This window comes from Rhipicephalus microplus, chromosome 3 (genome assembly GCF_043290135.1).
Source record: "Rhipicephalus microplus isolate Deutch F79 chromosome 3, USDA_Rmic, whole genome shotgun sequence".
Lineage (NCBI taxonomy): Eukaryota > Metazoa > Arthropoda > Arachnida > Ixodida > Ixodidae > Rhipicephalus > Rhipicephalus microplus.
Genome location: NC_134702.1, coordinates 47292232 through 47316361, shown reverse-complemented (window position 1 = coordinate 47316361; position 24130 = coordinate 47292232). Strand labels below are relative to the sequence as shown.

The following is a 24130-nucleotide window of genomic DNA, read 5'->3' as shown; positions in this document are numbered from 1 at the left end:
GTTGCGGCGATTGAGGCAGGCTTCGACGGGCGTCTCGGCGTGCGCACGTATAGCGGAGTCGAACGCTGTAATGAAGGGGTGTGTAACGCTTTTCGTAAATCCCGGAGTAGGCGGCTATTCGGCTAGGGATTACAGTGATCAGGTCCAGGCAGGAACAAAAAAAAAAGAAAGACGATTCGAGAATTCGCGACCACGGATATATATCTGTGTGTGTGTGTATTCACTGCCATTTGACAGGAGGGTCGCCAGGGCGAAGGATGAGACTTGGAGTGTGTCGGCGAGCGCTCGAGCAAAACGCAGAAGAGCGCGAGGTGGCGCCCCCATATCATTGACCGATCGTGGATCGAAGCCAAAGGTTGCGGAGAAAAGCGAGTATACGCGAGCTGAATGGCACGGATTAGGCTCTTCTTTCTAAAGATTACGACCGGCTATTGACTGTCAAGTGCCAGCTTGGCATATAGTGGAATGCACATAGTCTGGCGTTGTGGGCGGCGCACACTTGGCTGACCGCTCGCTCATGGGCTCTTATAAGGTTACTTCAGAAGCGGTCAAGATAGACGCCAGTGGCTCGGTGTAGTCCTCTGTGATGTATAGTGTACAGAACTCCCTGTATAGATAGATGCTCGGCATTCGGAAATGGTGGTGCAATACCGATGACCTCCGGTGCGCATTTCACCGCTTACCTGCATAGCCCCTGTGCTTTCACTGGAGCCGCCACGTCTGAAATACGGGGCATGACGTCACGGATCTGAGTCACTATACATCATCCACAGTATATCCCCTCTGAAGGCCACTGGCTCCAGTGAAGTCGCACAGAGCCTTCGAGCAGAAGCAGCCAGCTGGTAGTTCTGAATGTGCGAATTCATCGCACGTTCAAGAAAGAGGCCGATTTTCTTAAACGATTGTGAACTACGCACTTTGAGAGGGCTTTTGGGATGTTTAATGATGCGAAGATTAAACAACTGAGGCTCTTCCATATCCGTCAATGTTGTTCGTATCTTTTGCACTGAGCTGTGTGGTCGACCACTTAATGCATTATTAATACATAATGCATTAATCGATTACCCTTGATTTCTGTCAATGTGCGATGTGCCTGCCTTATTCCTTCCTTCATTACATTACATTATGCCATGCGTGCAAGTGATAATCACTTCTGAATTTCCGCATTCTTCAAAATAATTTAGAAAAATTTGTACGATGCTGGTTGGCTTTTGCCTTTTTTTTTTCAATTCCGTCTTTACATGTGCGCGCATTTCAGCAGCTGGTTGCCCTGTAGAATGGCAGCTGCTCTGAACTGATCGTTAACGTTAACCACGAAGCTCAAGATTAACACTAATCCGAAGTGCACTGCAGAAGCGATGTAATAATACCAGAGGCATTTTTTAAGAACAAATTTTGCCGTTCCGAGCGTGATGACTTTTCGCGCCGCTCATGTGTAAAACCCCTGTATTTTGTTTGTTTATTTCTTTCTTCGCGTTCTTGGCGACGTTTTTTTCTCCGTCGCGTGTCGCCATAGCCCCGTCGTCGTTGCGCGTCGTCCTCGACCTTGGCCGGCTCTGATTGTCTACATGCGTCCCACGCCTTAACGAGCACCGCCCGAAGCTACAGCCGCGCACGCCTACGAGAAACAATGAAACAGCGGTGGGCGTGCCTTTGCGTCTCCTTCCTCCCCGTCTCTCTCTCAGCCTTGTCACGCGGAGACAACAACTCTGTACTGGAGCACACGCATTTGTTTTGCACGCACACTAAGTATATGCACGTAGTATAAATGAAAGTGAAAGTGGTCCAGCGACCGGTGTTGTAGATCGGCGTTTGGTACAGATTGTGTATAGGTTACTTTCGCGTCACTATATCGAGAAACCACAAGGAGGGCACCGTAATTTTATATTGCATTGGCCTTGAAACGGTTCGCCGGTGCACTGCTGAATCGGCTTTTATGGTATCTTTAGAAATAATTGTTGTGCTTTTACGTCTCGAAAACCACGGTGTGATTATGACATACGCCCCAGTGGAGGGCTCCCGGAATTTCTACTACCTGGGATACATTTAAATCTCAATACACGGGCCCCTAGCTTTTCACCTTTAATAAAATGAGGCCGCCGAGTCTGGAATTCGGCTCCGCAACTTAGTCAACAGCTCCTGTATCCCAAAGGCGCCAACTGCAAATTGAGTTCTCATGAACGCAGGTAACGAAAGTTTTAGTAACAAGCTGAGATGCATGCCGTAATGCAGTGTTATGTTATTATGCTTGAACACAGAGCACCTCTAAATCGACGTGCACGAACAGAAGAACGACGAGACAGTGTTGTAAGGACATTTTATTATAATGAGAAGACTGTTTGAAAAACCTGCACTTCTTGTTTCATTACTTGTTCGAAATGTCACTTCAGCTGTCAGCAGCTCTCATCGTGTGGCACTGGCGAAAAGTGACCCGTATTTTTGTCGGTGTACCACAGATTCCCAGCACTACAAGCAATAAGTCACAACACACATTTGAAAAAAAAAAAAACGATGCAGCCACGGATAAAATATGTGCCGTCCCTGCCACTGCTTGGGGCGCTTTTGGGAGGAGGGGAAGAGGCGCAGCTGGCGTCGTACGATGACCACCGGATAGCACGGAGGACTTGGAGGTGATGAAAGCGATAATGAACTGCCAAATCCGGCTCGTATCTGGGCTTCCAGCTTGCTTCACAAACCATTGCTGAAGGCCTTTTGTGGCCTTCTTTTATTTCCCCACCATTCACAAACGAATAACTTAAGTTTGTGGAAACGCGGAGGCAGCTACGTTAAGTAGAGGCTGAGAGTGGCTCACTTCTCCTCTTGTCAGGACTACAGCTTTAGAACCCGCAAATACTGTGTGATTGGGGAGTGTCCTCAAGCGCAGGTATGTCCTCCTGCCGCATATTCTTCTTCACAGTTGATTCACCTCCACCATGAAGGTTTTGCCTGAACGTGATAAACCAATTTAATGAGGATGCCTGGATTTTCTTGTGCTTGCTATATATAAAACAAGAACACGAGATATTTTACAGATGTCGACGATCGCTTGCTGTCGTAGATATATGTATGTACCGAAAAAAAGTCAAAATTTAGGGTAATATAACCTAACGGCTTTGTTTGGGAGTCATATATAGCCCCGGAGGGCAAGTAGCCCACGCGTGTATACATAGATTTTCCACCTAGCGCTGTTTACGCGTACGCTGCAACAAAAACGCAATGCACAACCGCATGTGCGTACGTTCCTCTTAGTTTCTTCCATCTATCAGCATCTCTTTGTCCTCATTTCTTTTGTGCATTTTCGTTTCAGTAACTCTCACGCAGTTTTTATTTTTTCCTAGACGCAGACCTCAAAAAGACCTGTCACTTATTTATTTACGCTTCATAGTTTCGCTCTACGCGAGGCCCTAGCTTTTTTTTTCTTTTCGCGCATGTCTCTCGGTCCTGGCGTGCGCAGACGTCTTTGCTGTTCGCCTGACCTTTGCGATTCCGCCACCGCCGGTGTTCATTTGTTTGTTTTGTTTTCTCGCTCTCTGAACCTTTCCTTTGGGCACGGTATATACCTGCTGTCCCGGCCTGCGGCTGTCGTCTTCGCGGCTGAGATTCAGGGACAGACGAGTCTCGTTTCCTGTGACCAGCTGCATTATTTGCTGTCCGAACGGTGGCTGAGGCTGAGCTTGACGCGCGCGGAAAGTCCGCTGAGCGACTATCTGCGTGTTCGCTCTGTTTCCGCTAGGTATCGCTAGCGGTTATCTTCGTTTCGGTGGTTACTTCTTTTCTCGAAGCTTTGCTGTTAGCTCGCGCCTGTCTCTTTGTTCCCTGCTCGAGGACCCACGTGCCGCTGAGCCCGGTTGATGTCACCGCGCGCCCGCCTATAGCGCATAGTCTTCCCCTGGCGCCTTTTTTTATTATTTACGTGGGCATCAGCGGCGCGTCTCGCATTATCTCGGATCGTGGTGTTTGTGGAAACAACCGCATAGGTCCCCGCTCGCCCTGGCTTGCTTGGTAGGAGGCGCGATCTGCTTACCCTCCTGCGTTCATCGTGCCATGGAGTGATGTGTGTCAGTTTGCCTGATGTTCTGGCTTTCCGGCCGTGCACACACTCGTTAGACGCCCCGACTCGCTTTTCCTGTGGGTTTTTCCCGTCCTCGCAGCGTGCACTGATCCTGACTTGCTGAAGGGGACTGTGTATACAGATATCGCGCTATGTGCCTCCCGCTTTGCTTCCACGAAGTTACTTGCTGCTGTTTTTTCTTTGTGCTATTGAAGTTGGCTTCTCCACATAGCGGTTCATGTTGCAAAAAAGCCAGCTTCGACAAGCGACGCCATAACGAAGTTTTTCTTGTGTGTTTTTTGAAGTTGGCTTTTTCACATAAAGGTTCGTACTGCAACAAAGCCAGCTTCGACTAGCACCGCTTTAACTGATTCAACAAGAAAAAAAACCGGTGAACTTTTCTGGTTCGTACAACGTTTATCAAGCTATCTGGCACACACACACACACACGCACACACACACACGCACACACACACACACGCACACACACACACACACACACACACACACACACACACACACACACACACACACACACACACACACACACACACACACACACACACTTTCGTTGAGTTGTGCGTGCACGAAGTGTTATGTGATCACGCTAAATCTTAGGGGCAGTCCGCATGCTTTATGTTTACTCAGGCGGTCATGCAGGCTTCCTAGACATCACGCATAAATGCTTAAAAACGATTTCAAGAAAATGTTGATGGTGACGAATATAAAAAAGATGGACTTCTGTAGCTGGCCCTTCGATTCGGTGATTTGATCTGCGCAGCTTAGACAGGACACTTCGCGATAGGCAATAGGCTGGCGGTCCAACTGCTATATAATTAAGCTCAAATTCAATTGCGAAAAATTGATTCTCTGGAGATATCACGTGTATTTACTTTGCACCTGGGCGTGCTATGCTCTATTAAAGAAGGGCGCGCCGGGAGGAGGCAGAGATAGTTACCAAGGTTTAGTTTTTTTAGAGAAATCCTAAACTTCAGGTATCTTTAAAATCTTAGTCCTATCATGTAGGACGCAGTGATTAATAAGTCTGCTTTGTATGCTGTCAATCTACCCGAGTTATGCAGAGCGCTATGCCGAGTGATTTGGCTACGGAGACAAATACATGAGCTTTAATTCTTATAGCGAGTTTTAAATATTTCTGCTTATTTTCGAGTCACTTAAAAGGCTTGTACTCCGTATACCAGCGTGGCAGACGACTTGAGGGTCGTCGTCGTGACCCATTTCCTTGGCTTGACGGGACCGCATCCTGTGTGAGGCACTGCTTGCCTTTGTCCTATTATTCTCCCGTTTTCGTAAATAGAGAACTGTCGGAAAGCATCCGCAGCAATCACAAGGAACGAGTGACCCCCCTGCCTTCGCGCAATTAGCCATGCCGAAACAAGGACACCGGCGGAAGCTCAAGGCTGCCATTTCAGTGGGGCCTTTTGTTTCCTTCGTTCAGGGTTTTCGCCTGAAAGCTGGCGGATGACGAAGGCCGGACTACAATAGTGAAATAGAAAAGAGAAGGAAGGGTGGGAACTGTGTTTTCTGTTCGAAGCTGAAAAGAAATCAGGCATATGCGCGAGCGAACGCTATGACATCGTTAATTTCGAAACAAGAAAGAAAGAAAGAAAGAAAGAAAGAAAGAAAGAAAGAAAGAAAGAAGGAAGGAAAGGCAGAAGGAAAGGCAGAAGGAAAGGCAGACAGAAAGAAAGAAAGAAAGAAAGAAAGAAAGAAAGAAAGAAAGAAAGAAAGAAAGAAAGAAAGAAAGAAAGAAAGAAAGAAAGAAAGAAAGAAAGAAAGAAACGCGACACGCCAATCGTGCGAATAAACGTAAATAAAGAATAATCCGAATTTTGAAAGGAACTTGTTGAAGCCAGCCTAAGGCAGTTCAGGTTCTTCATGGTATGGATTTTAGTAGCGATAATGAATGTTGGAGGCCCGTGTACTCAGATTTGCGTGCACGTTAAAGAACCCCAGGTGGTCAAAATTTCCGGAGCCCTCCACTACGGCGTCTCTCATAATCAAATGGTGGTTTTGGGACGTTAAACCCCACAAATCAATCAATCAATCAATCAGTAGCGATAATAAAATAATAAAATAAGAAGACGAACAACCCGCGTTGAAGATAGGATGCGTGCGACTCTACGTGTATCACCCCCTCCCCCTCTTTCATTTCTTTTTTTTTTGTTACAAAAATGTCGAATAAAGCAAGCAAACTGCAATACAGCCCATCCCTGAGCTGCATTTTGAGACCTCGAGGTGCAGCTGAAGGAACACACACATACGAGTGAAAGAGTGACGCAAACTTTCAAACATCTGTCTTCACAGTACGTGGTGTTTCACTCCACTACTCGGTATACTTTTGTACGTCGCGGGCATTCGCAGTAAGCAAGAAAATTGCTAATATTTAATGGCTATAATGTTACAAACAGCCTAATGTGTCGTCATAGCGAGTCTTCACATTTTTTAAACTCTGGCTACAGTTAGTTAGCTTTGGCTCACAAGCCAATTACAGTTAGCCAGAAGGGTGAGCCGGCTTCCGCTCGCGCCTTCATCACCGTCAATGCTTCAGAGGCGACCCTCTCACTCGCTCTTCGTGCACGGAGCTTCGTATGCATGCCCGATGCTCTCGCACGCACTCTGGGCATGCGCACAAGAGAGCCTGGCGCGGCTGTTATCGGAACGCGCTGCTTGCTTGGGGCGGCGGCGGCAGCTTTTTTTTCCTTCCGGGGCCGCCGCCGTAACCAGTGCAAAAAGGAGAGCAGATCGAGCCGGAGGCAGATCGCCTAATTGTCTCGATTGTCTGCCGCCGCCAACGGTTGTTTACAAAAAGCGGGTCAAAGTTTTCCCACGCGCAACGGGCGCCCGTTTGCCCACTGATTTTCCGCCCTCTCGAGCAATTCGGCCGCCGCCGTCGATCGACTCGGGTAAGTACGACGCGCACGATGGGAGCACAATCGCAACCGGGCACGCTATAACCCCGCCTACCGGTGAGCAGCTGAACCCCTTTCTCCTCCATCGTTCGCCTGCCTGCCTTCCTGTAGCGCGACCGCTGACGCCGAAGCCCCCCCCCCCCCCATTCTGTGTGTCTCTTTAGTTGCTTCCTTTCTTTCGACGTCGTTGTCTTATACTCTCCTCTCGTCTCTTTGATTTCTGTCCTTCGCTTTGTCGACTTGTCTTGGCTCGACTCGTCTTTCGCGTGCTTGATGCGTTTTTTTTTCTACGTTTTTGCCTTACTGTCACGCGACCCGTTCGTACATCGCTCCGTTGTTGACCCGCTGTCCGTCTCGCGCGGGCCTGCGTTTGACAATCGCCGCTGCCGTTCCGACGGATTCTATACGGCGCTTTGTCTCGCCACCGCTGAACGGAACGGGCTCAATGGTCGTGTGTCGCTAACGTTCTGGACGCGCGGCGCTCTTCCGTTATTCTGCTTGCCCGCCCTTTCCAATCGGATTGGATAGCAGACGAAACGCTTGCAAACAGCAGCGAATGCCTGGTGAGTTTGAGGAGGAGGAAAAGGAGGAATAAACGTTTTTACAAGAAACCAGCAGTTTTTGAGTGGCCGGGCCTAAGCCTCCCATGAGGAGACGTCAAGGGCTTGCCTCGACGCTGTCTCACGGCCGTGCTGGGTCGCCCAGGTTTGGTCGTAAAGAGCGGGGCTCCGCAGAGCCTCATGGAGCTTCGACGCAAGGGTCGTGGCGTTAGTGTGAGCGGGAGGACGAATTCGTGTCTTCCTGTCCTGTTGGTATGTGCGCGTAATTCTCGTTTTGTGGAAGCGTTCTAACGCCAACTGTACATTGATTTGTGCAAAGTATACAACGTAAATGACCGTGAACAAGGAGGTACTCGAGAACGTCTACATGTCGGAAAGCGCTTTCTTTTTTCTTGTGCTCCGAGGACAGGGAGAGCCAGCCGAAGTAGGAAATGTCGCTCGGAGAATCGTTACATTCACGATGGCTTTGTCCTGGCTGTTGCTTGTATTTTATTGAAAAGCTGATTATGCGTTTAGGCCTCCCGCATACACGCGTTCGACAGATTATATCACACGTTCAGGAACACGAATTCTAAAATCATGCCGAAGATTGTTCATCCGAGTTGTAAATGTGATCCACTCACTCGTTAGTGAGTCCTAGGCGTTTCATCATTGAACTAACTGGCCGTTGATAAAAAGGAGACATTATGGCCTAATCGAATTTGCTATAACGTCAACCGAAATCTAAAAAAAGTTGTAAAACGTGTTTTCCTTTAGCTCGCCGCAGCTCCGAATCAAAGCTGCAAATTACATTCCAGCATGTATACGGGCGAGCACTTATATTTCATACTGTCTACAAAACTTTCTTTGAAGATAAATAAACGAACCAGCAACTCTATGTGGCTTCGATTTACAGTCGGAACGCATATGCCGCGCGTGGCCAGAAGCGTGCTTCACCGTCCCGTCGTGGCAATATAGTATACATAAGCCATTCACTGCTTATCTGCGCTGCCCGTAAGGTCACAGCCGCCGCTGCCGGCATAGATAAAAGCGCAAATCAGTGTTGACCACCTCAATCAACTGCGAGTTCTCACCGTGAGCCGCCAAGCCGCCGAATTCATTGCCATTTGCAATTCGCTCCGGCGCCGCATGCAGCGGGCACCTCCAAGGACAGTTGCACCGTGAAATGACCGTGCTTGGTGCCCTGAATGATGTCCTTTTTTTTTGTTTGTTTGCGGGCTCGCTATACGCTAGCTGGCTTGGTGACACAGCGTGACGCTTCGAGCCAAAACGCCGGAGGCCCCGACAGTTGCGCGCCTAATCTGCGGGTTACTCCCGCAAGGTTTGTATATTTCGTCCCGCCTTTTATCTGTGTGGTATACGTATTTCTCGTGGTTTCCTTGAACTTCTTTCTTTTCTTGCATATACATAGCGAGCTGTGGCCGACTCAATAAGCAACTCCGCTTGTTAGCCGCTCGTGTCTCCCTTGCCGCATACGCACGCTATTTATGTCCATATACCGTGGCCTCGAATCGATTAGGTGTCCCTTCCACGGACTGTTGACGCCCTGAAGCGGTGTTGGATCTTTCCTGTAAGGACGTGGTCACTTGTTCAAGAAGGAACGGCAGGTTACGGCCTGAGCGCGCTTATCGCCCTCCGTCGCTTTGACGTTTGCGGCGCTCGATAATATACCGGTGATACTTTGAGGTAAATTATTGCTGATATTGGGGTTCCTTCGCATGAAAAATATGCGTCGTCAAAACAGCGATCCCAACGGGAAACGGGGGCCTTGACAAGAGGCTCCCGCAAAATGTATGCGGCGGTCCTTGCACACGTTGAACAGCTGAAATTACCGATAGCGCTGAAATTTAGCGGTTGGTGGTGATTCGAAGGCCGTATAGATTTGCCACACAAGAGTAAAGAGAGGAGTGCTTGTTCATTATGTTTCCGTATTCACACCTCTATTTACGGTTGTACTGCTGCCCTTGAAACTTCTCGACGGGTTGTTTTAAATTACAATGTGATGTATAATTCGTGTCGACGCTTATCGCATCGTTCGCGTACTATGAGGTATTATACATCTTTCATTTCATAATGGTGGCATTACGTGGGCTCTGTGATTAACTATTGATTACTCTGCGCGATCACTCAGTGGTGGAGCCAGGCCGAGGCACACAGCGTACGCGCGCCACCCGAAATCTTTGTCGTGGGATACAGAGCACAAAATGCCACTCGATTACGTTTGCCAGCCCGGCCTCCACTTTGGATCAAACGCGTGCCCCAAACGAAACAAATTTACACGCCAGTGGGATAACTGCACCGCTAATTGATTGATTGATTGATTGATTGATTTATATGCGGGGTTTAACGTCCCAAAACCATTATATGATTGTGAGAGACGCCGTAGTGGAGGGCTCCGGAAATTTAGACCACCTGGGGTTCTTTAACGTGCACCCAAATCTGAGCACACGGGCCTACAAGATTTCCGCCTCCATCGGAAATGCAGCCGCCGCAGCCGGGATTCGAACCGCGACCTGCGGGTCAGTAGCCGAGTACCTTAGCCACTAGACCACCACGGCGGGGCAACTGCACCGCTAATGCTCAAGCGTGAAAAATGTGGTGCAGCCTCGGACCTCGCAACTGCAGCTGTACCACCGAGCACTGAGATTTGTGTCTCTGCTTCGAGAATCGATGCTGATCTAACCGGATCACAGAGCCTCGATACTGATCTCACAGGAGCGCTACCGTTCGCGTTTGTCGCTCGTATATACGGCTCGTCGGTTGTGGGCTGTTGGTTTCTTTTGATGGGACAAAAAAAGAAAAAAAAAGGTACGGGGAAATAGCAGGGCATCAGGTCGCGTAAGAGTGGTGCACACCCGATTGTATACGCGTCATAATCTCGCGTTTGAGGCCTATTCGTGTGCGCTGTGCGTGACACAGACAGACAGGCGAGCGAGCGAGTGAACGGCTAGAAAAAAAGAAATGCGTTCTCGCAGAGCTGCTGCACTTTTCCGGAAGATGATTCCTCTGAGCATGCAATACATCCTTCTTCCAAAACCACTGCCTCCCCCGCCCCGCCTTTTCCAAGCGTACCGGGCAATCAAGACCGCCACGAAAGGCGAGAGAACGAAACAGTAACAAGAAAAAGTGAGCTTGAAAACAAAAACAAAATTAAGAGGGCTGCTGCTCTTTATCGATGAACCATCGCGGGCAGGTGCGAGAGAGAGAGAGAGAGAGAGCAGAGGCAAACAAGGAAGTGGTGTGGTTGATGAGCGCAAAGAACAATAACGAAATGAGCGAGGGCTGGAAAACGGGAGCAGAAGAAAAGAAAGAGAGAGGAAAGCTTGAAGTATACAGTAGGGACGCCGGCAGCTTCAACTGGACGTGCTGACAGCTGACTTCAAGAAAATAGGAACGTACAGAGGAATCAAGTTTAAACAACGAAATAAAACAACGCTCTAATAAACTTACGCTCACTGAGAAGGCCAATGAGCCAGTGTTCTGCACCGCCCGCCTTTTCGAAAGCTGCCAAACTGCGGCCGGCCGCACATCAGCGCTGACGGCAGCACGGAGGCAGGCGGGCGGGCATTCTTGGCTCTCACGTCTTCTTCGCCACGGTCCCACCGTTCCCACATTAGGATGAAAGCGGAGAGGAACGGGGAGGTCTTCTAAAGCACCCCCTCCTTTCGCCTTCCTCTGCGAAGGCCAGAGGACTCGGCGTGAGGTCAAAGGACGACCGCCCCGACGAAACGACTACTATGCGTACTACCGGACTTCGGCCGGCGGCGGGACGGCGATGGCACGACGCGATGTTCGGCAGAACCCCACCGTGCACTTGCTGTTGATTCGGCTCCCGCTACGGTGGCGGCGATTCCGGCTGCATCGCAGCCTGCCTCCCTTCGGGGTCGACCCCGACCCTGACCTTTACCCTCCCCCTTCCCCTCCCCCTGCTCCTGACTGCTACTACACGGCTGCATCATTTTCGCGGCGTGGCGGGAGAGGGCGGTCGTGCGTCGTTGGTCGCACAAAAGAAAGCTACTGCCGCCGCCGCCACCACTTTTGACCCCCGACCCCGCTCTGCACGTCTTCTCGGGGCGCACATGCTCGCGCCCGTCCGTAGATACGACTCTGCCGCCGCCGCTTTTTTTTCTCCCGAGATCGTGCCGCCGCTGTAGCTGGCCTCCGGGCTTCGCTTGCTTGCTCAGCGAAAAGAGGGAAGGAGGCAGGAAAGAGAGTCCTCACACGCGCTCGAGATGGCAAAATCGCCCTTTGGCTCCCATTCTCTTTCTTGCTAGGCCGGCCGTTCTGCTTTCGGCTTCGCCCGCGCAGCTTTCGTTCTTTATTTTTCTCTTATCTCGCTTCCCTCTTCGAACAAAACAAAGTTCTCTGCATACGCGCGTGTTCGAGCCCACGGCAGTCGAAGCTGACCACACGGCCTCCACTGAGCAGCGCGTGAATGATAGATGCCGTCGTGCCGACGGGTCACGAACCGGCGGGTCACGACGCCACGGCTCCTGCAACAGCAGCGCCCGGCGGCAGGCAGCCCTCAAGGCTTCACACGAGAAGGCGAGGGGGGGACGCCCCGCTATATTCACTGCTGCTGCCGCTGGCTGGCTCTGCCGATGCTCCGCGTCGTGACGGGGTGCCCCCCTCCAACGGTAGCCTTTCTCCGGCGAACGAAAGGCCGCCCCTCCCTCTTCCCAGGCACCGGCAGCAGTCCTGGAACGCGCACCTACTGTATCCGCCGCCCCTCGCCACCGCGACACACAGCTCAACCGGGCGGTTTGTTCTCCCGCGTGGCCGCCGGTGGCTAATAAGCTGGCAAGCTGCAATTTTAAAGCCGCGTTCGTGGCACACGAAAAGCAAGACTGGGGGGGAACGCGACTGCCAAGCGAGCTGCTCACTGTTACGAAGGGGCGGCAGGGTCAGCCCGGGCGTCGCTGGAGGAAAATAAAACGAGCGAGGGCAGCCGAGGGGGCGTGAGGCACGACGCGCACCTGACAGGTATGCGCCGCTTGTCGTATACGTCCTTCCGTTTACCGAGTGGAATTCGGTAGTCGCCTTCTCATCGGCTGTGTAGCACACTCCCGCTGCTCGGCTTCGTGCTCCCCCTTATTTACCTTTGCGGTCTCCTGGGTCGGTGGGGCGGTGAGACCGCGTCATAAGAGCCCTCGCTCTCTCGCACACCGTCTCTTTGCGCACCTGTTTCCCTCTCCATCCGATTTTTCTTCACTAGGCTGGGGGAGAAACGAACCCGGAACCGATAGCGAACGTTTCATCAGTGAGTCACATAAGTTTTAGGATTGCGAACGGACACAATATCCGTGAGCTGTTCTGAAAAACCGTGGAAGGCTACGTCAACTGTACTTTTAATTTGAACATCGCGCTAGTCGAGGGTAATGAATGCAAGCGAAGCGGTTTTTTTTATCTAGTTCTGTCATTTCATTGAGTATTATAGTGGCGTTTTGTCATTTATCTGATTTCGTCCAAGTCAATAACTACAGAGACGATCATTGCGAATGACGTCGATTGCATGTGGACTCCTTGGTTCGGTAGGTTGGAATGGCGTCATCAACAGTGTGACGCAATTCCAAACCGCGCTCTGATTAGCCTCACTTCGTCTTGAACGCTCCACTACCTCTTCATGTTTGAAAGGTGGAAGCAGTTTCATAATGCTCTTCGTCCGTTACGCTCAAGAGCTGCCTCCTTTTCTGCAGTGTGCCATGAATCTTGTCGTTCTCTCTCTCTGTGCACGTGCTTCTAACATTGCTGGAGGGAATCGCTGCAGGCGCGTTTCGTTTACCGCAGAAAGTTGTAGCTTGCTTCTATATATGAGCATGCGACCGGAGTAACGAATGGGACGGGAACTGGCCAGAAAGAGAAGATCCCGAGAGAAAGTCGATTCAAGAAACTGCGGCCTTCTGAATGGAAACGAATACGAATAAGGGGAAGAATCTAGGAACCCCGTGTACAAGGCCTCTGTTGAACAGAAGAAGAATCTGTACAGGCATGATTGCGTTGAGAAATGAAGGGTGAAATACGTTGGAAGAGGAGCGAAAATTCGGAAGACAGGGCAACGGAAAGGCAGTCAAAGTACCACTGGTCTCGGCGCCACGTGCTTTCAGCCCATAGCTATGGTGACGCGTTGTACGCGTAGTATGTAGTAGCGCTATACTGGGTGGTATGATGGACGGAGGGGGGGGAGGGGAGAAGGGGATGTCATTTTGCGAACTATACGTCGCGCGGCCGGGCGCGGCGAGTGACTTCGAAAAAGTTGGTTGCGTGATCGCCAGAGATTTCCAAAGAGAGCGCGCCGCCCGGTGTTGTGAAAAGAAGGGGATGAAGAGAGACCGATGAAAAGATGATGCGGGGAGGCAGCTGCTGAAAGGGGCGAATTGCTAAAGCAGGTGCGGAGCTGCGAATGAAAGGGGGGAAACCTGGCACAATTTTTTTAGACCTAGAATCTTCTCCACTCTCCTTTCTCCCATTCTCCTTTAAAGCTATACTGGCCCCCGTATTCCGCAGGTACACGTACGCATTGCAGAGAAAAGCCGAGGTTTACAATATACGGCTTCGCGGCGTAATCTATGCGATTTTGGATTCGTACACTCGAGTGGTTTTTCCTTGATCTCTTGAATTCTTATACTTATTTTGTCGCCGTCCTTTTTTTTTCGCGTTGATCCTTTACTATGTATTACCGGACGATGAGTATGCAAAAAGAATAAAAAAGAAGGAGTACAGGGCGCTTTTTGGCGTATACGTTGATGCCCAGTTCGTCATTCACGCTGCTGGTCTGTTGTTATCTGCTGGCGTCATTGTTTGGCCAGGGCGGATTCTCTACCTACGCGAGCAGAATGAGGGGTCGGACAAAAGGATAGAAAGGTTCGCATGGCACGGTCTTCAAGGGTCAGTAGCCACCGGTTTTTCCGACGTTTGTTTCGTTTTTTTTTCTTCTCTCGTCCAAGATTCGAAGAGACGACGCATTTCTCCTCCCATATCAACTCACGAGGATCCGCCAGTGAGGCGCAAGACCCCGCCTGATGAAAAGACCAGGGAAGGACGGATCTAGAGAAGAACAACCGAAAAACGGAAGACTATAGGAGAAGGTTCACGACTCGAGGCGGCGACAGACTCTATACCGAGACAGCGTCGCGCTTCGTATGGCGTCGCTGCGCGCGGAGGTCGAGCTTCTTATATTATATAGTTCCATCAACTCACCGAGACCGCGCCTGATATTATCGCACTGAGCCAGCCGTGCCCCGAAGTGATGACTGCCCCCCCCCCCTCTCTCTCTAGTGCTGATCACGCTCGCCAGGCGGCGTCCGCGGCTGGTGTGAACGGGCTTAGTGTGAACCGCGAAAAGCCGCGCGTTTTTTTTTTTTCTTTCTAGTTTTCCCTCTATCACTGGCGCGCTCTTGGTTTAGTCGGGGTAGAGTATTGTGCGAACCTTTCTAGCGCGGACGCTAGCGGTCTTTTCCCCCCCGATGTTATTTTTTGTTTTCTGAGATGAATGATGCGAAACACCTTGTCTTCCGCCTTATACGTTCCTTCGGCTCCTTTTGTCCGAGATTCCTTTTCTTTTTCTTTAACGAAGGTATGCGTACGTGTGAACCGGCTATTCTTACGATCTTACATGAAATGCCAGGTGTTCCGCCACCGATGGCCTGTACGGGAGTTGGTGCAGCTTTTATGGCGCTTATAGACACACGCGGCAAAGAACGGCTTTCAGTTACAGCGTCACTTCTTGCATGCAGTCGGCGGATTGTATAGCATTACGTCGCAGGTCAGGAGAGCCGTTTACAGTCGGACTCCTTTCTCGACGAACGTGATGTAACGATCGCACAGCGATGGCGAAAATGTATACACTTAAGAGGGTGATCGTTCCGTACCATGAACACTCCGTTCAACGCGCTCTTCTCTTGTTATTCGATGTTATTTTTTTTTCCTGAATTTTACTTTGATGACCATTTCTCTAACGACGCCTTTCCGCGCACCAGCATGCTTTAGAAGCCGAGGTTAACTTACCTGAAAGAAGGGAACGAGCGTAGGTGCTTCAATGTACACAACTGCCCTCCGAGCCTGTACAGTTGGATACTTTGGTGGATATAAAATGTTATGAAGAAACCGGAAGCTTGTAGATGGATTCTGATGACGTGCCTTTGTAGTGCACTTTGATTGTGAGGATAATGTTGCATACGGGGCACAGAGGTCAGTCAGGACTGATTCTAGTTGGCTATCATGCGTATCGCTGTAAATTATCTGGTCGTCGTGACGATGGTGACGATGACAATCTGGAAAAACTACCGAGTTCTGCGCTCCGTTCAGTGTTTCCATCGCTTACACGTCGTTGTGCAGCGGCGATGCTTCACTTTCGTTTCAAAGCCAATCTTGTCGCTTACTGTTACGCCTCGTCCGCCGCCGTGGAGCAGTGGTGCTCGGCTGTCGAAGGTTGCGGCGTCCATGCCGGCACGAGCAGTCGCATTTCGTCGGTGGAGGCGTAATAGTAGAGGCCCGTGTGTAGTACGATGTCAGCGCGCGTTAAACAACACCAGATGCGTCGTCTCTCATAACCATGTCGTGGTTTTGGAACGTAAAACATAAGGTGTTATTACCGTTTCGCTTCTCGACGTCACAGTTTTCGAGGGACACACTTAACATACAGCGAGCAGTAGCGTGTTTCGGCGTTGGCGCTCTGCTGGCACGCGTGTATACTTATGGGGGCACGCACACGATGGGTTAGCGCTTTGTGGGGGCGTATGGCGATGCCATTGCATCGCACGCAACTTACAACTGTCTCCTCGCATGTATACGCGAGTGTAAGCACGAGACGACCACTATCGAAAGAAGTCTGAACGAGTCACGCCTTCGTGCCGCGCGTTTCTCTTCACATATAGTGCGTCACGACTTCCGTCGCGGAAATCTATATTTGCGTGGGAGGCGCAACGAGGCATATATGGCTTCGAGTCAACCTGCTGGTCGTGTCGTAATGCCGACTTCTGCACCCACCCGAGACAAGCGCTTGGGGTTCCTTTAAGAATGACAGATGGAGACGTGCATGCTCTCACCTGGGCGGAAATAGTGGAATGACTGACATCTGTTTGAAAGGCCCTCCAAATTATCGAGTTGACAGCTGATCACGATGCGTTGTGTGTGTGTGCTCAGAGCCTAGCACCAGATCTTGGCGTCCCTACTTGGTTCGTCAGAGTCGACTGGAGCATAAAAGTCGGCCGTAATATAGTAGTCGTGACTGAGTATATGTTGTAGTGCTCACTGCGAGGAGCCATAAGTTAGGATGAGGTAGTAATATATGTGTGGTCGCTATAGTAGCGCTGACAGGTAGGCATCTGTCAATTGTACAAGTGATGATCAGCCTGCAAAATGTACTGAAGTCGTTTCATGCGTTACTGCTAGGGTTGTTGTTACGACAAAGTTGGTAATGCGGTGTGCACCGCTTGAAAACGACTGATTCATGTGTGTTCGTTTCTTTCCGGCGCATGCAAATGTTCATGGCCACTTTTGTTGTTGTCTTCGCAGAAATTCCGTGAGCAGTCGATTGACGGCACGAGCCTCCCCCTGCTGACCGAGGATCACCTGACCGTCTACATGGGCATGCGACTCGGGCCGGCCCTCAAACTGCGCACCACGCTGGCCAAGATGACGGGTCGCTGCACGGTGTGCATGCACTGCATCCACTGCCACGGAGAGGAGAACGACCGCCGCTCCACGTTCTCTGCGTCGCCGGTGTCGACGCCGGCCGCCCCCGCCACGGCTCCTTCCGCGGCGGGCTCCTCCGCCGCCGCACCGCCCCCGGCACCTGGCACCCCCGTGGCGGCGAGTACGCCGCCCGCTCCAGCGTCCGCGACGCCACCCAGGGCGTCGCCTGCGCCCGCTCACTCGCCGGCGTCCAGCAAGTGAGCTGCATGGTCTTCACGTATGCGGCCATTGGAAGAGACCCTTTGCTCACCGCCACGTCCCGAAAGTAAAGGAAGGTTCGCGCACGTTGCGAGCTCAAGGACCGAAAAAAAAAAAAGCGTCCATTGTGTTGTGGGCGCGCGTGCGTTGTGAAGTGACAGCTTGAGCGAATGGCACCGCCGTCTCATCACCCTCCTGCCCAGAAGTCGGGCGCGTGTCCGTCTCGCAGTGCAGTGCCCCGCTACGCCAAGTCACGGAATCTCTATCGTCTCCCTGGGCTCATTCGAAAGCCAGAGTGAAAAAACCCTCCTCGAGAAACCGAGACAGCCGCGGCAGGACTAGTGCGGTTTTTTCCTCAGTGTGTGCGCTAGCGATCTCGGTCTCATCGTCTCCCAACCATCGCTACTGGCGAAGTCTATACATAAGTCAACGTGGCTCGTCGTGGAACGTTGCGCACCTCATCCTGACGACCTCGGGAACCATTCACTGCTTGTGTTGCCGTCACACCGTCAAGTGTTTGTGTGTGCCCTGCCCCGGACAAACTCTCTTTCTTCCTCTCTCCTACCTGCACGACCACCTTGATAGGCAGAGGAGGAGACGTCAGTAGTGATACTGCCCACGACAGACTTCTTTCGCAGCTGGCTCAAAGACAAAGTTGTGCTGTGTGCCAGTGGGACAGGACGAACAGTCAAACCGATGGCGTCGCATTTCCGGCGTGTCGCCGCGGAATGGACTCGGAACTGGGCCGTTCTCATTGTGTCGCGTACTTGTGCGTGGGTCTCTTATTATTGCGAGGGTTGATGTAACACGTGCACACTCGACGCGAACGGTGCAGCGCACGTTAGCGACAAGGCCGCGGGCGCTCAGTCCATGCACGTCACGAACCCTTCTTCACGTATTGCCCTTCCATAGTCCTGGTACGCGCAGAGGGCGATGACGTCCACGACGGTTTGGCGAGAGTGTCGCTCAATCTCTTTATTTTTTTTCTTAAGGCCGGGGTGAAAGCGATGGCCTAATAATTTATTCAACCCGATCTCGAAAGTTGGCGAAGTTCTGACCCTCTTTCTCCTTTTTTTTCTAGAAACCTGTTCTGAGTAGTACACGAAAGGAGCGTGCTCGCGCAACTAAACGGGGACACAGACACAATTCCACATGCCTTTCCCGAATTGATTTGTGTCCCCCCCCCCCTCTCAGTCTCTGTCAGGTCGCTGCGTCAACTTAGTTACATTTCCTTTAACGCAATGCTCAACGTTGACCATTTCTTTGAAGTCCCGGTGTCGCGTACGCGCTCGTCTCGCGATCTCGCGTCGTCGTGCGAGCGTGCGCGGAAGACGTTGAGGTTGACACACACGCATGCATAGACGTCGTGGTATTCTACGCGACGTCTAACGACAAGGTGACCCCACTGTAGACGTCCAGCACACCGTGACTCCTTGGCAGGGGGGGGGGGGGTATCACGACGGCATAATAATGGGGGAAGCTTTATCGTGTGTCACGGGAAGTGGCAGCTTGCGGTGGAATCGTACACGACCGCACTCGTGCGAGTCGGCGAGAACGGACCCTCGGTGACGACAAGGAGTAATAATTACAGTAATAATTATGATAATATTGACGTCGGCGACGTTTAATAATCCTCGCGTACGTTTCGCGTTGCTCATGTGCAAGGAGCGGTGGATGCGTCATCACGCTGTGACTGCGATATCTTCGGGAGGCCCGGTGTTATGCGTAAATCTATAAAACCACGTGTGACGGCCGGCCTGTCGACTTCACTATTCATTCCACGAAGAAAAAAAATATCTACGTTTTTTTTTGTTGCCTCTCGATTCTTTCCTTGATTTGCTAGTTTTTTTCTCTTCCTTTTGGTTTCCTTCAAACTTTGTTTGGGTTCTACCTTCCCTCGTGAGTCAACGGTGTCCCTTTTTTTATTTAGTGTCTCTCTCTCCTGTAACACGTGCTATTCATTCATGCGCAGGCTTGTTAATCCGCGCACACATTTCTTTCACGTGCGTGTGATCTGAGAACCTCCTGCCCTGCTGTACGAGTTGAAGAGAAAAAAAAATGCTATCACGTTCTGTACAGACCGATTCAATGTTTGTAAACAGTCGTAGACGCCGTCGACATACTGAAGCGCTTGTCGGTGCGCGCGGGCTCCGCCCAGTTTGCAGCTGCTGTGATCACGTGATCATAAATGGCGCTGTTCAGACTTGGGCTGGGCGCCCTGACGTCGGTACAAGCGCCTCAATATGTCGACGGCGCTTACCGGTGTTTACAAACACGGCATATAGGTCTACAACGTTGCACTGTTGATCCATGCTATGCGTGGCGAACTTTTCAACCGGACCCCGCGGTTATATGGTGTTGTCTTCGCTTTGAAAAGTGTGATTACCTAAACAAAAAGAGAGAGAGAGCAAGCTATATTTCATCCCGCGTGATCTGTTTTATTCATCTTACGCGAACTGTTGAAGGTTTGACGATGCTCTATGTACCACTTGCGGGGGAATGGCGTGTGTGTGTGTGTGCTCTTCGCCCTTTTTGGCCCGTCCTTTTTGAACCCATCAGAGCTGTTTGTTCTCATAGGCGTCTTTCTGAAAGTTTTTTTTCGTGCCTTTTTTTTTGTAATTGTTCTCGTTCGCGTTCGGTGATCTCATTCTAGTCATAACCGATGCTGAAAATCACATATGTGACATTGTTTTACCAAGCAAACGAGTGCTACGTTTTTTATATGTGTGTGGCGAATCGAGGGTTATGCTTATTTTTCATATATATAAAAAAAAGCTTGAACATTGTATACGTGCGTACCTTCTTCTGTCACTGTGGGTTCAGAAAGAAAAATTTTGTTCGCTTACTCTGTCGTTTTCTTTGGTATTTTTATTTTCTGTATATTCGGCAATGTCTCGCGATTTGAGAGTTTGTCGATCTACGCGAGTTCACTGGCGAGTCCCTCAAGGTTATAAACGGAACCGCGAGGAATTAAACCGAGTAGCCGCCTGTTTAAGTGTCAGAAAACGAAAGTTTACAGGGAATGTGTGTCGAGTCATGACCACTTTGTATGGTTGTGATTGAATGGCATCGTGGTCTAATATATACGCCCGTGTATTTATGCCGTGCTGAATATTGTTTCCACGGTTTTTTTTTCATAGTTCTAATCATTTCTCCGCCTACGAAAATTGCTCACGAACACTTCCATGCCGATATCAATCGTCGTTAGCATAGTTCAGGAAAGAAAAAAAGACAATAAAAAAAACTCGGATCTTCTCATTTTCAGTCAATGATTCTTCTGGAAATTAGATGCTGCTGAGTGCAAGATATAGTCGGTGCACTGAAATTTTGCTCGTAGGCAAATTTTACTTCTAGGCAGATATACAATGCCAAAATCCTAATGTTGCAAAGAGTATTGAGTCTCGAAATCTGCTAAAAGGATTTACGAATTCCAGCGTCACCTGCCTGAAGATTCTGAATTCTGTTTCTTTTTTATTGCTTCGGTACCAGTATTGGTTGCTCGAGTCAAAGTCGCCGTGGAAGATGTCGTGTTCAGTATCTATAGCTCAATTTTTTTTTAATTGGAAGCAAGCTGGGTGCCGCACGGAGATCGATAAGAACTGTTGTTCAGTGCGTTATCTCTCTATGTTGTGGGCAGCGGCCGTTATCGGTTGCTGTGGTATTTGCTCGCGGGACAGATTCTCTTGTTCCATTAGGGATAACGTGTGTCTGTGTGAGCGTACCTTTGCTTTACCACAGATCTATTGAGATTAATATATAGCGGCGGCGGTGTATTCAACGTGAAACCCGCTCGTTTGTTTTACGTCTGCGGGACTCGCCTTCTCTCTCCTTACTTTGTGTAATTTTTCTCACTATATTTCAATGTTTCAAGAAAAGAAGCAAAAAAAAATATATGCCATTTTGGGGTTTTTTGTGTTCTGAGCGCGCTTGGGTGGAGCTGTGTGTCAGTGCCCCGAAATGAAAGATGGAAGTTTTTAATATATTTGAGTACCTCTATTTAAATGATGATAAAGATGATGATAAAAAAGAGAGAGATGACCCGGATGTAGGTTTCAATGTGGAACATTGTACATACCGATGTATATTGCATGTAAAATCGAGGTTCGAGAGATAAAAACGTCGTCTACCCGTGAAGAAACCGTTGTCTTGTGTCCATCAGTGCTCGTATTTTGTCTTGAGGTTGCTGTCAGGCGACTGACCTATGGCAATCAATCACTCAATCAATACAAATACCTGGACATTGCGAGTATGACTTATACAGTCAACTGCAACATATACGACAACCCGTTCTGAAAATGGTATACCGTCTTGCGATCATCACTTGACACAATCTGCATGCGCCAACAAAGAAGTGATCACCATCAGCGATCACGTGGGATGGGACGTGCGTAAAACGGTAGCACGTAACGTACGTAGACCATGCTTGCGTGCACGAGCCTATCGAGAGCTGTGATGACACCTGGTAATGAGTTGAAATCATGCGTGTATTGTACGCGCTTTTCAATGCAAACGAATACTTTTAATGTAATGCTGCTCTACAAGCAGCGTTTTGTGGAGGAGCCAACTTCGCGATGAACTGTATAAGTGCCTACTCACTGTCATCTTCACGGGCACTCGCTTCTGTCTATTCACTGAGTCGCAAGCCATTTTCACCAGCGTTATAAAAAAAATAGTGATTACCAAAACGTAAATGAGTATCGCAAAGTACATGAAGGAAGAGCATGCGCAGCTTGCGCAAAATTACAAGTCTAAGATAAATTAGAAAAGGTAATCTCCTGCACACAAACATGGACGTCGGTGATGGGCTGCAAAAGCCCCCCCCCCCCCCCCCCCCAAGTGTTCAAGTGACACCAGTACATGCTCTATCCCCTCCCCAGCCGTGATGCAACACAGGCTCCCCCCTACCCCAAGAAAAACTCCTGCCGACCCTGATGCCCATAAAGTCGGTACGCAACTTTTCCTCGTTCTCGGAAAATCAATGCGCGCATGCAGTCTCTGCGCTGCAGGAATATTACAACAGCGAGGTTCGCGTTCTTGCTTCTCTGTCACGGTTCTATGCCATGTATGTTGGTGTTGAAGTGGTCGTTCAGTAGACCAATCTTGACTGAGTGAAGCTGCTGGACTTGAAAGCAACAGGGCAATCGCCAAGGTCAGCAAACAAAATTAGAGCTTCTAACCTTCCACTCCTCCAAACTACCACTATTGTTGAAGAAATCAACGGTAAGTTGCAAAACCTCTTACGCGAACTCCTCGTTTTCATCATTTGGCAATATGTTATGCGGGCCTCGCGCAGTATGATTTCCGCGATAATGGCGAACGAGCTACTACCGTGGAATCATCGGACTCTCAGTACCAAAGTCCGAAGTGCAAAGCACCTTCTGCTCAAGGCTATTACGGGAAAAGCTTTTGTTGGTCCAAGCGGCCATCTTGGCTCTATAGCAGGTATTCGCGTGACGTCACCCACAAGGCCGTGGCGTAGCTAGGGGATGGCACACTGGGCTTCCCCCCCCCCCAAAAAAAAAAAATTAATTCGCACGGAGCACTAGTGCGGCATTAGATATAGCCGTATAGTCACGCAAGTGATCGTCGTATATACGACTATAGAAACCGAGTAGCTCGGCGGCCCGCGTCGTTTGGATATCTTTTCTCATCAGTTCACGTGGATCGCTGAACTACCACGGCTGCGGTAGCTGGATGTAAGCCGAGCTTACAATCGCCGTTGGCAACTGTGCATTGCGGAGACGCTGATACTCAAGCCGATTTTTGTATCTCCCGACACCGAGCTTCATCGAACTGTACTGAGTCAAGTTCGTTACCAGGAGGCAATAAGATCAGGGATGTCGATCGCTGACACGCTAGGCATGTGGCCTGCAAAAGTGTAGTGCACCTTCGCCGCATAGCTGTGGTTGCTAGGTGGACCTACGTGCAACTCTGCTGCCTAAGCGTGCAGCAGTAAGTCTAAATGTAGGCACTCGCTGGTGGCGCCTGGAAGGATGGGCTGAGTTAATACTATCTCCTAGGACATGAGTGGAAGCAGTCTGTAGTTACCCGCGTGGTCGTGCTGTGCGTCGTTGAAGAACTTCATCGGTATGAATAATGAAAACCGTGGGGGGGGGGGGGGGGTATTCCATAGAGATGCTTTATGACCGGTTTCGCTGTAGTGTTATTGCAACGCGAATCAACTGTAAATTTTCGTGTATAAAATGTGGCTGGACCAAGGATCCCTGAGCACCAGTAATCACAGCACTGGTGGAAAGCACGGAAATTCATTAACATAGAGAAAAATATAGCTATACGGAATATTGGCAGTTGTCTGACGCCAGGAGGTTACATTAAAGAGTAATCAACGCCGGTGTAAACAGTGACGACACATTTACCAGCGCAGCTGTTTAGGCTAGACCTTGGTCCCTGTGGTGCTGGCAAAAACCTTGCCTATACGTCCCTGCGTGTTGCCTTGAGACTACGCGGAGCAGCTTTCCCTATAGCTTGGCAACGCCCCGCCGAGCCTCGCACAGATTCACACAGCTGGAAGGAGAGTAAAACGAAAGTGAGGACGAGAAAGAAGGGCGTAAGGAAGAGGAGGAAATAAAGGTTTAGGAGAGAGTGTACAGCCTGGCACAGCGCTTGCGTATAGTACAGTTTGGAACTGCGCCGTGCTCCCAACCGGGCGGCAGGAATTGGGCGCCTTCTTTTTT

The 24130-nt window shown here is 50.1% G+C and overlaps 1 protein-coding gene across 2 annotated transcripts in view; it reads left to right on the top strand.

Moving 5' to 3' along the window:
- LOC119175366 (uncharacterized) overlaps positions 1-17802 on the top strand; it is a 528289-nt gene extending 510487 nt beyond the window's left edge. For both annotated transcript variants that reach the window (XM_075889437.1, XM_037426388.2), the window contains exon 7: positions 17058-17802. In XM_075889437.1, coding sequence (XP_075745552.1) covers positions 17058-17438 — 381 coding nt within the window. In that variant the 3' untranslated portion in view covers positions 17439-17802. The remainder of the gene's footprint in view (positions 1-17057) is intronic.
- The last annotated feature ends 6328 nt before the right edge of the window (positions 17803-24130 follow it).